General features: G+C 42.1%; 1 protein-coding gene across 1 annotated transcript in view; it reads right to left on the bottom strand.

Moving 5' to 3' along the window:
* The window catches only part of unc13ba (unc-13 homolog Ba (C. elegans)), a 194,544-nt gene that overhangs the window by 8,408 nt on the left and 168,340 nt on the right, over positions 1-17,796 (bottom strand). The window contains exons 31-32 of the mRNA XM_080894442.1: positions 15,632-15,709; positions 15,267-15,344 (exon numbers count right to left, since the gene is read on the bottom strand). Of these exons, the coding sequence (XP_080750568.1) occupies positions 15,267-15,344; positions 15,632-15,709 (156 nt within the window). The remainder of the gene's footprint in view (positions 1-15,266; positions 15,345-15,631; positions 15,710-17,796) is intronic.

The following is a 17,796-nucleotide window of genomic DNA, read 5'->3' as shown; positions in this document are numbered from 1 at the left end:
GTCTGTAGTAAAAACTATTTCACCTTTTCTTAGCAGGAAGCTGTCACCTGTTTTTCATAAGGCTTCCCATGAGTCAACTTTGTGAGGATAAAAGTGTTGTGAACAAAACAGACGATAATAAACCTGATGGCTGACGTTTCGAGCAGAAATAAGGAAGCTGCAAACACAGCAGCTTTATATTAAATGATTTTAAATGACCAGGCTAACCTCTCTTTTAATGGACTCACTGAAATACGAGCGCTGCACATTTCTGGGTTTCAGTTGCGCCCTGTAGGTAAAGCAGCCATGATTTAATTTGAAAAATAAAATAGATTTTTACTGTTTTGCCTCGAACACAGAAACCAGTGCGCGCACAGTCGGAGGAGCAGCTTGACTTTAACAGAGGTCCGTGCTTTCGAAAAGTGGAACTCCTTTAATATTTTATGTTTTCTATGTTCTCTTTTCAGCTTCTGCAAGTATGTAACTAACATCTGTATCTAACGTGTGCCATGTTTTCAATTTGCACACATGTAAAATTAAAAGATCGTGTGATCATTCATGCAAAAAATGACCCTTAACTCCAACCCAAATGCCACAGAAAACGTAAATATGCAACTCCCTGCTCGAAAACTACCAAAAAACCCACAAAGCACAACATGTGCTGCTGCACATCACACATCTGGGCACCCTGGTTAGACCTGTGTGGCGTGTGTGGACTGTGTGGGCGTGTCCAGACCAGGTTTTGAATTGACACATCTCTCTTCTGTCGAGACCATCGGGGTGGGACAAATTAAACACCAATAAATCTTATGGGAGTTTGGTGACATAACATAAATTTCAACATAGCAAAGCAAAGGTCTCATTAGGCAGAGTGATTGAATAACTGTGGACGCACAAGGCTACAAACCCTCAGCAACAATCGACTGTTTCGTTTCGACAAAAACGCCGAGACTGAGCCTGCAAGATAAACTGGCCTTGAGAAGCCTGGTAACAGTCCTTCAATAAAACTAAAATACAACCTGAAGGTTTAAGCCCATTAGTATGCTGGACCTCAAGCATTCACCGCGTGTTACACCAGTCAAGTGGCTAGACGACTACAAGATAAGGCATCCCATCTTTGCAGAAAGTGTGCCATCAATAACTGTGGAACTGTGTTATTAGCTAGAAGACATTGGGCATACTGCCAGAACATATAATTGGACTAAAGGAGGGTCACGACTTTCAAGTGACAGTGTTTTAGCGTTTTGCATTTTAATTGAGAAATGTTGCAGTGAGTGAAGTGAAAGGTTGGACTGCAAACTCAGGCCTTTCAGAATAAATCTGTTCTGGTCTGAATCCAAAACGCAAATGCACCGCGGCGTGGGCGTGAACGCTAAAGTGTTGAACATAAACATTCTGACAGAAATTTGTAAGTGACCGTGCACATTTGAGATGTCCTTGAAAACTCCACGACATCAACAATCCTTTGTAATATTATTAGGCAGTATAATAAACGGAGAATGTGTAATGACTGAAACTGGAATAGTAGATAATAGCGTTTATATGTGGTATATAAATACAAATCACAAGCTCACTGTACTCTGCACTCATTAACAAGGTAGCAAAGCATATCCTGCTTTATGGTTTATGTTTCTTACTGTAATTCACAATTTACCCAGTGAACATCATGCTATAGTAACTCAAACTGAATAGGCCACAGATCAAGCCAGCATCAAGTAATTTTTACAGACATCTATGCAAACACACTTATTTGTTCGGGCCATTAGAACAACACTGGCTTTCATTTATCAGACCTAGAAGCTGTGCTCGTCTCTTATTTACACACTTAACCCTCTGCAGAGTGCTACCATCATTAGCTTAAAAGAAAAGAAAAAAAATCAATATTATTCTCAAGTTTCCTGCCAAATTTTGTGTGTTCAACTAACTGCTAAGAATGACATGCTGTGCTTTTACATTACATTTCGCATTTACCTTCTTTACAAACCCAACAGCACTGTTCATCATGTGTTGGTGTCATCTACAAATCCTCAATTCTCTAAGTATAATTCATGTGAACTTTGGGAGGAGAAAGAAAGTGACTATGAGGACAGCTTTCAGGTTAGAAAAGCACCTGTAAGCTTGAACACACACACACACACGTCAGGTATTCATGTCTTGTGGGGACCTCTAACTGACATAATGCTGTCCCTAGCCATTTACCTAAACCATGTGTGGCATGAATAAGGCACGGCGGGACCACGGAGCCACGTTCAGAGCCAACTTTATTTGATTCACGTCACACCACCACCAACCCCTGAGTCCCCGTGTTTTAACACGGCGGGCGTGATTGCGGATGCCGTGCAGGTGCGTCCGCACGGCCCCGCAGACCACGCCCCACCACATACCCCCATCGCCCGATTGAGGCCGGGGAGCAATCTGGCCGAACCTACTCCCCCCCCGCGAACTGGGGCGAGACTCGGCCCCTAAACATCGGCGCCCCAGCCCCTGACCAAGCGACGGGGAAGCGTCCGTTCTGGTGGCCGCCCGCGCATCCAGCGGCAACGGCGAAGCTGGTCCGGAGGTCGGCCGCGTAGCAAGCGGACACGGCCCCACAGGCATGGCCGTGAGCTCCTGCACACAGGCGGCTGGGCAGACGTCAGGCGCGCAGAATCGACTGGTGGCAGCGAGGCTGGACTAGCCAGCCCGCCGATCCCCGGCCTAGCGGGGCTGTCCCGCTCCTCTGCCTCCAACTCCGGCTGCACAGGCTGCCCTGGAGCAGGGACCTCCGTCTCCCCGCACAGCTGCTCCGCCACCGCCTCCGCCACTCCCGTTTGGAGCGGCTCCCCGCACTGCGCCTCCGCCCCCAGCAGGCACAGCCCCTCGCCCACCTCTGGGTGGAGCGACTCCTCTGCCTCCGGCAGGTGTAGACCCTCGCCCGCCTCGTCCTCGGCCTCCGATTGGAGCGGCTCCTCCACCGCTCCCGGCAGGAGCAGCCCTTCACCCGGCTGCTCCTCCTCCTCCGGCAGGCTCGGACCCCCGCGTGGCTCGTCCACCACCTCCGGCTGCCGAGGTGACCCACACGGCTCCTCCACCGCTTCACTGTCCTCGGGACACACTTGTGGGGGTGGCGCCCAGGCCCAGAGCAGCGCTGCCAGCTCTGCCATCTTCCCCAGGTGGCGTTCGCTCTCCTTCCGCAGCTCTTCCTGTTGGCGACGCACCTCCGCCGCCTGCTTCCGCTGGGTGGCCGCTATTTCGGCCACCCTCTCGGCCAGCTCTTTCCTTTCCTGGCTCTGGTAGGTACCCGCCATGCCGCCTCCTGGGTTTCGGCACCAATGTGGCATGAATAAGGCACGGCGGGACCACGGAGCCACGTTCAGAGCCAACTTTATTTGATTCACGTCACACCACACCACCACCAACCCCTGAGTCCCCGTGTTTTAACACGGCGGGCGTGATTGCGGATGCCGTGCAGGTGCGTCCGCACGGCCCCGCAGACCACGCCCCACCACACCATGAAAAATACATTCCTAACCCTCAACTTTACCCTAAACCTAACCATAACCCAACCCTGACACTAAAACCACATTTTGAGTCTCAAAAATGGCTTCAAACCCATGAGGACAGGCACTTTTGTCCTCACAAATGACTGTTGGTCCCCACAATTGGTGGGCCCCCCAAAGATGTCTAAACAGGTACACACACACACACACACACACACACACACACTCACAGAAACACTCCTGTCTATAGAATCACAGCCTCCAATTAGAGGTGTCCTTTACAGGCACTATGTGTTTGTCAGACTCTGATCCTTCTCTCACACCCAGCCATACCTTCTTGGTCGCAGTGGTAGCTTCAGTCTTGCCAGATAGACAGAAAGGCAAAATGAAAAGGAAAATTACAAAAAAGTAAAGAGAATAATCACACAATAATGTGCAGGAGATTTAAAACACAAAGTACACAAACACAGGGCTGTGTTTTTACCTCATTATTATTATTATCATAGCAGGTAAAAATAGGGTTTATTTTGGGTGGGCTTTTGTAATGTCAAGTGGATTGGGTAAGGATGAGTGGGTGATTTTAATAAAAGCTTTTACTTTATTGCCTCTGGTTTATTGGGATGCTACAAGGGACGCAAAAGAGGACACTGACATTGAAGGTAGGAGTCCAATGTTTCACTGCTGTCTGCTAAGGTACGCTGCTCAGTGCTTTCTTTTTTTGGCAACTCACATAATCAATGATATCCGATATTAGCATACTGCGAGTGAGGCCTTAAGCCTCCCAGTGTTTATTTGAAGCCCCACAGAAAACATATACATACTATGCACTTAGACAAACAACAGCTGCTATATGTTACCTGACAAAATCTGAAGAATATTGTCGAATTCAAATACACAAAGTAGCCATAATTCACATGCAAAGTGTCGTTACAGGGAGGCCAATCAGTGCTCTTAGTTTTGTAAAAAGGCTCCCAAAATTTCAAGATACCCAGGAGGTAGAAGAGAGCACACAAAATGTTTTTCATCCTCTGTTATTGTAGCACGCTCCGTAAATTTGTTTTAATAAACAGAAACTGTAGAATAAAGCCACGTCAAATGGGAGATGCTACAAATGAAATAGACTGGTAAATATATAGCACCTTTCTAATCTAACTGAGCACTCAAAGCGCTTTTTATTACAAGGCACTACATTTAATATTCGAGGCATTTAAGCACTTTCTAACCATCACACACACACACACACACAATGACGGATGCACTGACGACAGCTTAGAGTAAAGCAGACAACCTGCCTTACTTCCTGAGCTACAGCTTTGACTTACAGATATCTAAGTAGTAAATAAAATTAAATAGACCAATCTTTGTCACATCTCTTTATTGTACTTTGAGCACATCATGCATTTCTAATGTAGAAGACACATTTCATATCTATATATCTATATCTATATATATCTATATATATATATATATATATATATATATCTATATCTATATATATATATATATATATATATATATATATATATATATATATATATATATATATATATACACACACAGTGGGGCAAAAAAGTATTTAGTCAGCCACCGATTGTGCAAGTGTCTGCCGATCCTTCACAACAGCAAGCTCGATTCTGCTGTCACTACCCGCAGAATAAATGTTGCACGTTGGGATAACTATGAGGCAGGGATGCATATTAGCTACGATTTTAAAGTCAGGCGAGGCATTTTGGAGGGGCAGCAGAGGACAGAGGTCTACAGGGGAAAGAGGACGGCTGGATAAACAAACCTTGTTTACTTCCTCCTTTGTCTATTAGGAAAAAAGCAAAAAACATCAGACAAACTTTTCTCCTTTTTTCTTTTCATTTGGTATCCTGCACAAACACAAATCTAACAGCCAAACACTGTCAAATATAGGCTGTTACACACACACACACACACACAGTCAGTATAACACACACCTAATTTTGTAAGATGCGTTTGCAGTTCTGGACTTGTACAGCATAAACAGCTAATGTAGGCTACAGCTGTCTCAGACCGCCCTTCCAACCATTAAAAACAAACATCAGCCAGATATGAATTTGTGAAAGTGGTTCCTTATATTGACACACGTCCTTTTAAATTGAGGACAACTCAAAATGCTCTCTGAATTAGCTAAATGAATATTCATTAGGCTTAAAAAGACCCAGGAGGCAGAGCTAGAGTTCAAACGTGTTGATTTGATGTTGATTCTCTGTTGTTTGTTTAATGGCTCGATTCCTGCTGTTCTTCTGTTGGGTAGCTGCACTTTAACCAATTTATCCTCAATTTTAGGTCCAATAACTGGGTGAGCAGTAGCCTCAAACATGCCTGGCGTGTCATCCTGACTGATGTTAAGTACAAAGTGGGCCGGAAAACCAGCATCCATGCCATGTAAACAAAGCAGGCTAAAGAATCATCAGCACTGCCACTCTTTTTGAATAGTATAAAGCCCTGGAAGACTTCCAGGTCTTACAAATCCCTGTACTCACTGCACTGGTTGAGCCAAAGACATAAGCTGTGTTTTAAACACCCACCTCTTTGCTCTTGGAGTCGTCCTTTGGGCAAAGATGAGAAAAGAAATTAGGAAAAGAAAGTCGACACCATTAATCTCTCTTTTAAGTGAATTATTTTTTAAAATCTGAACTTCGATTGTAGTATTTTCAGTAATGTAAATCTGAAATGTTCACATAGCACAAAGTGGAGATGAAGGGCGACGAGTGATATTACAAACGAACCAACCTGCTTCTCTTTGTCTGTCTTTTCAGCCTGCAAGGATACACATTTGTGAGTGAGCTAATGCTTAAATTCACACACTAACCATGCAAAAAACACTTGTTTTTACATTTTATTAGATTCATCTTCTCAGTAAGGCTCTCACTTCTCCAGGCAGACTCACATATTTATGAAGCTGATTGCTGCCTACAGGTAAAACCCTCCCAGCTGGACTTTTGCCGATTCACAGTTTTATGTCCAGACTCTTCTAAGCTGAAGAGTTAAAACGAGCCCCGAAATTTTAAAGGCACAAGGTGTTTCCACAGTATTATGCATGAGCTCACACAGGATTAAAACCTTCAGCTACCTTCAGATAGACCCTGTCATTATCATAATTTCAACCCCTTTGATCATTTTAGGATCATTAACACCGTGTACGCAGATAGCTAGCCCCCTGAGATTTGAACACACTTAAAAGTCTAGAGCTCTGAAGTGTCTGCAGTCTCTCCTCATAAACATGAAATCATTTCAATAATTACATGCTCCCTCTGTGCTCGAAGGTGTGGTAATGTGGAAGGAGTTGAAAGGGAAGCCTGCAGACTCTTGGACCTTCATGGCACATAATTGGACCCCACTGGTGTGTACTGGGACCTGTGCACTGTCCAGAAACTTCTTACTGATGAGGAACAACTAAAACTAAGTCCATTCGTATATTACAGTCTAACAGCAGTTCATGTAATGGTCACAAAGTTTTGTCTACTGATTCGTGTTTGTGGACACATTTTTCTTTTCTTTTCTTTTGGAGGCAAAAAATGATCTCATACCAGCGCTTCCAGTTTGAAAGAACAACTCAACCCATTTAATCAGGGACAGGGTATGGAGGTTCTGCAAGCTGCAGGATTTCTTTCAGACGATTGAGGTTTAAATGCCAACAGTAACTTTATTTTAGTCTTTCACTTGTTTTACTTTTATGCTTCCATTGGTTAGTTTTGGCATCACAGCTAATTGGTTAGGTTTGGAACAGTTTTCATATAACGACGGAGGTATAAGTGCTGGTCAAATGACCAGGCTTCCAACTGATGTCAGTGAGAGTGGCTAGAAAGATGGCATAAAGGGAGCCGAGTAAACATCACTACAGGTCACAGTAAGAAAAATAAGAATTATGTTGAGCTCTGAATCATGAAATGCTACTTTAGCTGAGTCAAGAATAAAAATGGCTTTATAAATGTGGATAAATACGTTTGTATATATGTGTGTGACTTGGCATGCTGGTACATTTTAGGCCCATGAAGGTTCTTATCTATATCAGATCTGATGTCAACATGTTGCCTAGTAACTGTGTAGCAGTGGGTTAATATGACCTAAATGTAGTATTTATGCACCCATCATACCTTACTAACCATTGCATCATTTTTATTTTACTACAGTAACACTTAAATTATATACACAAAAACTGAATTATGCATAGTGTATCATGAGGCCATCAGGTTGCCTGGCAACCATCTAGCCACAGGTTACAATGTCCTGTTTTTAGCATTTATGCACCTGTAACACCCTTTAACGCACTGTATCATTTTAATGCCACGGCCAAAAGAGCATTATCTAAATGTGCTTTTTTTAAATGCACATTTATTTAAATGAATTTTAATATGGAGTTGTTAAAGAAGAGCTCACTGAGACATATAAAATTCATTAACCAAACCTTTATATTAGTGTACATGAACGTGACCATTTCATAAACTGCCATGAGACCGGGCTGATTTACCACTCGTGTTAGCCACCGTGGTCTTTGTCTTCCACAAATGTGGGAGTTTCAGGACAGGTATGTTTTTTTTTCTTCTGTAGTTTGTTTTCTTTGATCAGCTAATTATGTACAGTCAGTAGCTTCACAGTGGGGTGCTTTCCATTATTAACGCTGACGGCCATTCTGACCTCCTGCAGCTCCCTTCAGCTAATCTTTCAGGGACCAAGGTACAGACTTTTAAGGCCACTGACTCCAGTTCTGTGTAAAGCATCTCTCCTAAATATAAAAGAGTAAACAAACACCACTCAAAACCGGTTTTTAAGGTGGAAGTGAAGATAAATTATACAATTTGGGATTTTGGCGAGAAAAACAAGACAGCAGTGATATGGAAATGCTGCAAATTAAAAGGTTTACAACATCTTTTTATTTTGCAGTTATTTTTTAAATATGTCTGCTCTGAAGCAGCATTAACTTGTGTGTTTATGTTTCTAAATGAAGGTCAAGTATTTACTTTCAGTTCTCAGTTTTTTCTCTTCATATCTCAAAATATCTTGTTTGGCAGGTTGTTTTTTAAAGCCTTTTGTAACTTATTTTTTTTATATACAATAACAATTTAGGCTGCATAATCACAAATGAGCAGAAAGACAAAGTGCTTTAAAAAACAAAAAACATGAACACAGTTTAGTTGAAAACACACCTTTTCCTTCTTGGACTCAGACTAGAGAGGTGTGAAAACAAAAGAAAAGACAAATAAGACAAATGTTAATGAAATACAAAGAAACTGAACTGTCGTGTGGTTCTTGTTATGGCTCACCTTCTCTTTGCCCAGCTTTAGAACAAAAAGCAATAAAAATATATTTAAAATTAAAACAACAGAAAACAAAAAAGGCCGGGGGAGACAAAAAGTGAATGGTGCACAAGGACGTACTTGTATGTATACATACGTGGATCATATGTATACCCGCTCAGACATAAACATTAACTCTTACACACAGGAATGGTAAACTAACTGGAAGGCTTATGGTTCAGTCACACAAGAGTAAAAACAGGATGGCAACCCCCTTATAGAAAAACTAGGGAAACAAATCAGTGACTAAAAACATCTGATTTATAAACACAGACAGACTGACAGCACATTGCAATCAGTCTGTCTGCACTGATGAGCACAAACTGTCTGTTTCAGACCAGATCCCCATCGTTACAGCAACAATTTCTGAGGTAATAAGAGTTTATAACACGAGTTGTAATCATTTTGGTTGTCCAGCAGTTTCCCGAGTGTGACTGCAGCATTAGTTAACCATGTGTAATAATTTGAGTCAGTGATGTCTGTCAGCAGGAGAGGAGAGGTCAGTTATGGAAACACTGGACATGGAGCCAAACCTTCTCCTGCTCCTCCTCACTGTCATCATAGGCTGAGGACTCATCCTACAGGAGCACAGAGGGTAAACAGCTGCTTTAAAGACAACACAGCCGCAAACTAAAACGTCTACTTCCAGTACAAAGTTGCTCTCTCTCCACAAAACTATTGAAGCGTCAGCTCGGGGAAAATGACAATTAATGGTATATCATTGCTGAACAAATGTTTTATACATTTCAGTGTGCTGTCGCCTTGTTTTGAAAAGGGAAGGCACGCCGTGTTGCCCCATGAGAGCTCTGCATTTTCATTTTTAGTACTGGTTTAAAATATCTCAAGTTTTCACTTCCCACTCCAGATTTTCAATCTTGTCGGCTTTAATAGCAGGAGTCGTGTAGCACCCCGCGCTTTTCCCACAGCATCTTTTTAGTGCTGCTCGATGGAAAAAAATAGACATCTGGTGGAAAGAGGCACTTAATGCATTGCCACCAAGAGACTAATGCAGAGAAACAGGCACAGATGTGAGGGAGCATCTATGGTGTGATTGACATACATCTGTTAATGACTTAATTCTGTGCCAATCTAACACCCAGTTTCACTTGTGATTTTGCTGGAATAAATATTTGATTGTTTTTGCACAAAATCTGTATCTAAACTGCTGCAGGCAATATCTTAAAGAACATCAGTGCAAAACACTAAAGGCAGCAAGACTGTTTTAGGAGACAAACTAAGATCCAACTGATTTTCCTGAATTAGAATCAAGAGTTGGATACAGACACTGGCAGACGTCTGGGTGGAAAGCTAAAGTTAAAGGATTGGAAACTGGATTATTCTTCCTGGGCTGATGTTGGTGAATTTTCTTGCGTAGGGCTTTAAGCTCTGAAACACTTTCCCCTGACTCTCATTTGGAGTTTGGTTGTCCACCTTTTAACATAAAACTATCAAAACGTTACACTTGGCCATGATTAGAGCTCCTTCAGTGTCACTTCTATGAAATGCTTTCAGCTCTCCTAAGTTTGAATCACTTCCCGGAAGTCCTGTTCTGACCACTTGCAAGTGCGCCTGTGATTTCACATGTATTTCAATTAAAATGAACCCAGAATTTGTGTTGTGAGAAGTCAGTCGGGTCTCCAGCTACAACTCAGAGACTAAAATGAAGTTTTCAGTATAAGAGCCTGAAGGCTTTGCAGCAGGTGAAGCGTGTGACCCGAAATATGACTTCCACGGGGCTGTGCACCATGTTGTTTGTCACACGGGGTCAAACTGTCTACTATAACCTCCTGAGGTATCCGAGTTAGAACAGTCAGTGTAAATACACCTTTACTATGCAAACGTGTGACCACTCACAGTAAACTGAAAAGGTTGGTCGAGTTCTCTCACTACCTGCCATACTAGTCAGATCTTGTTCCCTACATATTCTTTCTCTTCCCCAAAATAAAATCATATTGAAGAGTCTTTGCTTTGGTGTCGGAGACTCACCACACAAACATGCGCATGGAAGTGGTCCAAAAGGAAACTCAGGGGCACAATGAAAAAAACAAACCTAGTAGGAGCAGCAGACGAGGAAATTTGCAGGGAATCGTAGCCAAATGATACTTGATTTTAACAGGTGGAACTTTTTGATTGTAACTTCTAATCAAACTAAAAAGTGATGAGTGAAGGAGTTTATAAAACACAAAGGCCTGATTTCCAACATAAACACACGGTCATTATGCACAAACTGACCTTTTTCTCCTTCTCTCGGTTGTCAGCCTAAGAGTGAGCAGGAGGAGTCAGGAGAGGATGAATAGGAAAGGAAAAGGAAGGTTTTATCATTATAACGAGTATGAGCTATCAGAAAAATGCTCCTTTTTCATAAGGAAGGAAATCCTTTAATAAAAATTTAAGGTTGGGTGATCCAAGAATCAAAAAGTCATAAAACGAATATAAACATCATTGGATTTGAACTGTTTTTACATCCTCGACCTAAATCTTAATATAATGATGCAGCATGCTGCCCTGCAGACACACTGCCGGCTGACTGAGGTTGGGACACTGAAGATATCAGCCGAGACAGACTTTATCCAGCCTTCCCTCACCTCTGACACGCTACCCTGTGCCACAAAGAAAACAGCTCCCTCAGACATGGACACATACACAAAACACACACTGAGCTGACTATCAAAGTCATTTCAGCAAACCATTTAGTGGCGGCTAAATACAACATGTTTATACTCCATCAAATTCAATTATCTGGCAGCCCACTGTCTGGTCTATTATGTACTCACTGGAGGGGAGAGGAAGGAGTCTGCATTAGGACACGGCTGTAAATGTGTAAAGAGCTTTGCCAGCATGTGGTATCAAAGGCTTTAATGAATATTTTGGCATCACGTCTGCGGAGGGATTTATCACAAGTATTTAGGAAGAAGCACAATTTTCTGACAGATTAAAAACTACAGAAGACTGTATATAAAAGATGGAGCTGCCAGAATCATGTTTTCAGGAATTTGGTTGTTTTTTAAAAAATATTTTATTTTGTAGTCAGAGTGATAAACTAGGAGTGGATCTGAGATCCTGAGGACACTGAATCTCATGCGAGCGGTTAAGCCATAAAACCAGCTGGCTATACTGCCTGCACTCACTGGTTGCATTTTTAGGTACACCTGTTAAGACAAGCCTCGGATCGGCCAATCACATGGCAGTAACTCAGTGCAATTAGGGATGTGGGCGTGGTCAAGACAACCTGCTGAAGCTCAAACTGAGCATCAAAGTCTGAAAGAAAGCTGACTGTGGCATGGTTGTTGACAGCACACAGGCCTTGTTGAGGTCAGAGGAGAAAAGCCAGACTGGTTTGAGCAGACTGAAATTGAACACTAACTCAAACAGCCACTCATTACAACCAAGGTATACAGAAGAGCATAGGGGCACATGTTGAACCTGCAGCAGCAGACCACGCTGTCCACTCCTGTCAGCTAAGAACAGGAAAGTGATGCTACAGGACACACGGACTCCTCAACAGTGGTCAACAGAAGAATAGTGTTGGTTGGTCTGATGTGTCTCATTTGGATGGTTGCTATATTTGGATGGTGAGCTCATAATTTGGGCGTTCATGTCCACCGTGGTGGCTTCCAGCAGGGAAACATACCACATCACAAAGCTCAAATCATCTCAAACCGGTTACTTGAACGTGAAATTAGTTCTCTGTGAATGGCCTTCCACAGTCACCAGATCTCAGTGCACCTTTGGGCTGTGGTGGAATCGGAGACCAAATTATGGATCATTAAGGACAAAAATCTGAGTAATGCTTTCAGCCCCTTGTTGAATCTGGATAACACTGAAGCAGGTCTGAAGGCCAAACAGGGTCCAACCCAGTACTAGCAAAGTGTACCTAATGAAATGGGCGTGAGTGTATTTGACTGTATACATGGTAATATAGGAAATACTGACAGAGACTAAAATCATCAAGGCTTTACTGGGGTCAGAGATCAAGTGCATTGTATCGAGATGAGTCGCCCCCTGCTGGTCAATATACAGAGCGGCAGTTTTAGGAATTTAAAGGCTTTTCAGATGACGACTCCATCCGTCTTTTATATACAGTCTGTGCGTTCGCACCTTTCAAATATTACACCCGAGCTTGTTCTGAAACTGTGTTTTTGTCTCCCGTCACATTGATTCTGCATGACAACAAACTGCCGACTGCAGTTTCAGCGATTGAGTCTACTTCGTCAGAACTGAATGTGATGATTGCGTTAACAGCAGTCAAATCTCCCGTTTTTATCTCACACAGATTTCTACTTTAATATCATCGCAGCTCTGAGGAAGAGTGTGATATTCTCCTCCTTACCTCAGATCCCTCAGAGTCTGAGCAGCCAGACTGACGTTGCCATCGACAAATTAAAATAGAAACATAAGAAAACTAGGTCAAATGAGACAAATGAGAGAAACAAAAGGACATTTGAGGAAGCTATATGAAATATTGGCTGTGACCTAGAATCCTTATCTCACCTTGGTCTCCTCTGACTGTTAGCAAAAAGGATCAAACCCACACAAATGCGGTCATTTAAAAACACAAGTAACATTTTATAATAATAAAAACAGACTAAAGCAGATTTCAGGAGTGTTTTATATCTGCTGTTGTGGCCTACCCACCATGTTATCGCCGCCTTCGTTGTCAGAGACAGCCTGGTCCAAATATCATAAGGAAATAAAAAGAAAGTGCATAAAATATATGAAAGAAGAAAACGACAAACCCACAAAGGAACGATCTCACCAGGAAATAATCCTCCGCTATGGTTTAGTAAGGACATGGATAATGAACTATAACTGTCAGTTTGGGATTTTTGCTTGTCTATAGTTCATCCGGCTAAACGTTTCCCATTTAATTTATCGTTTTATTTAATATGTAAGTGTATTTAAAGTGTTTGTTTATTATGTATATTATTTGTTCATATAAAAGCCTGACTAGAGCCATCAACTGTTAAAAATGAGCAACAGCTGTAAACTCCATTGATTTAAACTGTGTTGTTCCCATCAAAAAACTAAAAATAATTGTCACAGCAAATATTTGGACTTTCACAGAAAAAGGCAACGACGACGACGGCAGTCAGACACAACAGGGGAACAGAAACAAATCAAACCAGTCAAAAAGAAGTCGACCCACCTCCTCGTCACACTCATCGGGTTCCTCCTCATTCTCAAGCTTTCGAGAGAAAAAACACCACGAAGAGAACGTTTTGTTTTTTTAAAAACACACATCTACATCATTTATATCAGCTGGAGTTTATTTTGAGGAGTGAAAACTGGGAGTCTAGGAAGAAGGAGAGGAAGCTCTAGCTCTTGTTTATGAGTAAATTGGGATCAATCTAAAAACAGACACACACGCACTGCAAGGTGGAAAAAGGTTTGATGACAGGAAAGAGGTGTGGAGTGGGTTTTACTGTACTCAACAGATCGTTTTGGGTGGAGGTGGAGCCACAGGGAAGCAAAGCAAAAACAAAAACCCACTGAGACATACCATCTCCTCCTCAGCTGTTAACTGCAGGAAAAAAGACACACACTTAACTCTCGCTTTCTTAAATCTGTGATTATATACATGCAGGCTCACACTTGCTGCAGCTTTTGCACCTTTGTATTTTTTACACCTTGAAACTACAATCACAGGCTCAGCAGAAGGAAAGATTCCTGCATCCACAGAAGGTTCGGCTCTGCTGCTTCTCCTTGTGGTGACTGATGAACCCAAATACATACCAAATAGGTTCATTATAGAAATCAGGTCACACCTGGAGGATGGGGAGGTGACCCAAACAGGTCCAGCAGTGGACTTCAACACACCAACAGACAAAATGGATTTCTTTGTGGCTCGTAGAGCTTTCAGTGCATCAGTGATAGATTTTTAAACCTTCGTCCTATGTGCTTTTTGAGTATAACTGGAACTGGAATGCTGACAACATTCGACTGCAGTGTGCACCTAATTTAAGTTTGTAAAGTGAAGGTTCCCCTTTGTCTGTTCGGTCAACCTACGTTTGTAACACACTCTGTTCTGCACAGGTGTTGTAGCTCAGGAGATAGAGCAGGTCATCTACTAATTGGAACATTGGTGATCCCTGGCCGCTCCACTCTGCATGCCAAATATCCTCGGGTGAGATACTAACCCAAGGTTGCTCTGTGACGCATCCATCAGGGTGCGAATGTTAGAGAGAAAATACTTAAGCATAGAAAAAAGTGTTTGTTTGAATGAGGCATGTTGTATAAAGCGCTTTGAGTGCTCAGCTAGAGCAGAAAAGCGCTATAGAAGAACCAAATCCATTTACCATTTTTCACATTCACACTTCTGAACAGAAAAAAGTGTTTTTTTCTGGCATTTTTCAGTCATGTACTTCATGGAAAAGTCTTTAAATCAGCATTTTGACCTTTTAAGTGACTGAAATCAGTGTCTGCCTGGCAGATGGCTTACAAACTTTAGGGTTTGGTGCGTGTGCATACACCTGTTAATGCTCACCTGTTTTGCTCCCATGGACTCAAACATCTTCTCCAAAAGGACTCTCATCTGCTGGATGTTGTTCATCAGCACGCACGGCTGGAGGAAGATAAATCAGGGAGGCAGCGTTTGTAAGCAGACCAAACATAAATGATGAATTTTAAAAAAGAGGAAAAGTCAAGAATATAAAATGAAAGTAGATTAGCAAGATAAAAGGGTGATGACAGGAAGATTAAAGACTGAAGTTAGATGAGTAAGTAGCAACCACTGAAATATTAATCCACTCCAAAGAGAGTTTACTAGCTTTCAAAGTGTCTCCCTCCAAATCAGAGATGAGCCCTGAGGGAGGTGTTGTGGTAGCAGAGTGGTGACGCAGCAGTACTCACTATCTTCTCCTTCTCACAGTAGGAGGGAAAGCTCTTGGCCAGCAGAGCAGAGTACTGCAGGAGCACTTTGGTGATTGTCTGTGGAAACAAGATAACACTCACATAAGACATGCTTTCCCTGGGATCCTCTGGAGTGAAGAGTGACGCTGAACACTGATGTTTAGCCTTTTAGTCTGGCGAGCTGAGAGCACTGCTGTTTGAACTCAGGTAGCATCAGACACTCGCACTGTGCTAACTGAAAATGTCAGTCTGTCTGCCTTAAAGAGCTACGTGTAGTTTCAGGACAACACGAGCTAATCTAATGTTAAAGACAATAAAGAAGATGCCTCATTGTGTTTGACTCATTTACCTTTTACTCATTGATGACACTTAACTGTTGTCACACCGGATATGTGTAAGTCATGGAAATCTGAGCTAATGCAGAAGCTTCTAGTGAGAAGCCAAATGTCATATTTTGCGTGATTAGCCGTTAAACAGTCTTCACGGCGCCCGCTTCATAATAACACTACATCTGTGTGATGTCTTTCATGAGCCCACCTGAGAATAGCTGCCACCAGTAGGCTCCGCCCAAGCACCGGAAAGTCACTCACACTGCACTGCATTGTGATATTTTGCATGCCAATATTGTATTGATACAGGAACACCAGATATTAATATCTTATTATATAATTTGCAAATATAAATGAAACAATGTGTCAGAGTTCATGTGACATTGTGTGATGCACACAGTGCCGTCAGCTGTTGGAAGATCTTGCAGAAAATCGCTGCTCATTAATCAGAGACGTAAAGAAGCACTCTTCCTCTGTTTAAGCACTTTTAAAATGTGTGCAGTTGTCAATCACTGGCCTCACTGCATGTTTCTTGTTTTGTTATCGCATCCTTTATATGAGAAAACACATAATAATCAAAGGAAAGACATGAGATTTGCATGAGCTTTATACTCTTCAGCACACAGCTGGATTCTGTAATGTGCTCGTTGAAGACGCCCTGCATGAATAAAAGCTGAAAAAATATTTCTAGAAGAAGTGAAGAAAACATTTATAATGTCCAGCCAGCAAACTGGTTGCTTTTTGATGGGAAACAAAGAATGACATGTTTGCTTGCAATAAAAACTCAACAGGGCACTTTTAAATAAATCACAGAGTTAATTTGTCATCATCACAGTGGTAACTTGTGCCTCACAGCACCGTGGGCTCACTGTGAGAGATTTCCCTACTTTCTGCTGACTCAGCAAGATTACAAACTATTGCATTAAACATGCAGCTTGATAGCTGCCTGCACTGCTTAGTGCGGCTTTATATCACTCAAGTTCTGCAGCCATCTCTTTTTCCTCACACTTTTAAAAACAAACTAATTATTGTTTCTTGCATAGGAAAGCAGAACAATGTGAAACTGGAGGGTGACAAAGAGATGAAGAAGAAATAAAGGCAGACGTAGACGGAAAAGTAGGAACACAAAAGACAAGAGTCCCAGGATTGATGGGATGGGTAGAGATGAAAAGACTCAGGAGGAGATTAACATGAGCGGAGCGGCACAAAATGAAAAGCAAGTCAAGGGTCGGGGACAGAGAGATGGACAGCTCAGAGTGATGGCTTACATTAGCCTTTCTTTATTTAATGAGTCCCGTATCGATCGAGCCATAACACCAGACGCGCGCACACACAGTTTCTCTGCAGAGGTTTGTTAGATTGAACGGCTCTGCTTAAAAGGACCTGCCTTAAATTACATTTCAAGAAAAAACACAACCCTACACTTTATGCCCTGTTTGTATGTTTTACAGAGAAATACCTGAAACTCGTTAGTGAGTTAGAAATGATTCAAGAGACTGAACAAAGAAGACTCGAGTAAAGACCTGAGTAGGAGTCATGGTCTAAAGCTGCACCGAGCAGGAACTTTCAGGTAAAGAATCTCACCTCTGCACCACTGATGGATACAGTCATGAAAAACTTACTCCAAACAAACAACTGCATACCAGAGTCACATGCTAGTAAAGATATAGACATGAAATTCTTTAAGTGCAAGAAAATTCTGATCTCAAAGCCTTCTGCATACAATTTTCCTCCTCATGTCTACATTTATACAACCTCTTGCCTTTGTATGATGTATCGGGGATGGCTGGAGCTAAACCAGCTAATATTTCTGTCTTGAAATCACTCAGAAACAAT

The sequence above is a fragment of the Rhamphochromis sp. 'chilingali' genome (assembly GCF_963969265.1).
Source record: "Rhamphochromis sp. 'chilingali' genome assembly, chromosome: 10".
Classification (NCBI taxonomy): Eukaryota; Metazoa; Chordata; class Actinopteri; order Cichliformes; family Cichlidae; genus Rhamphochromis; species Rhamphochromis sp. 'chilingali'.
This window is presented reverse-complemented; position numbering and strand designations above follow the sequence as displayed.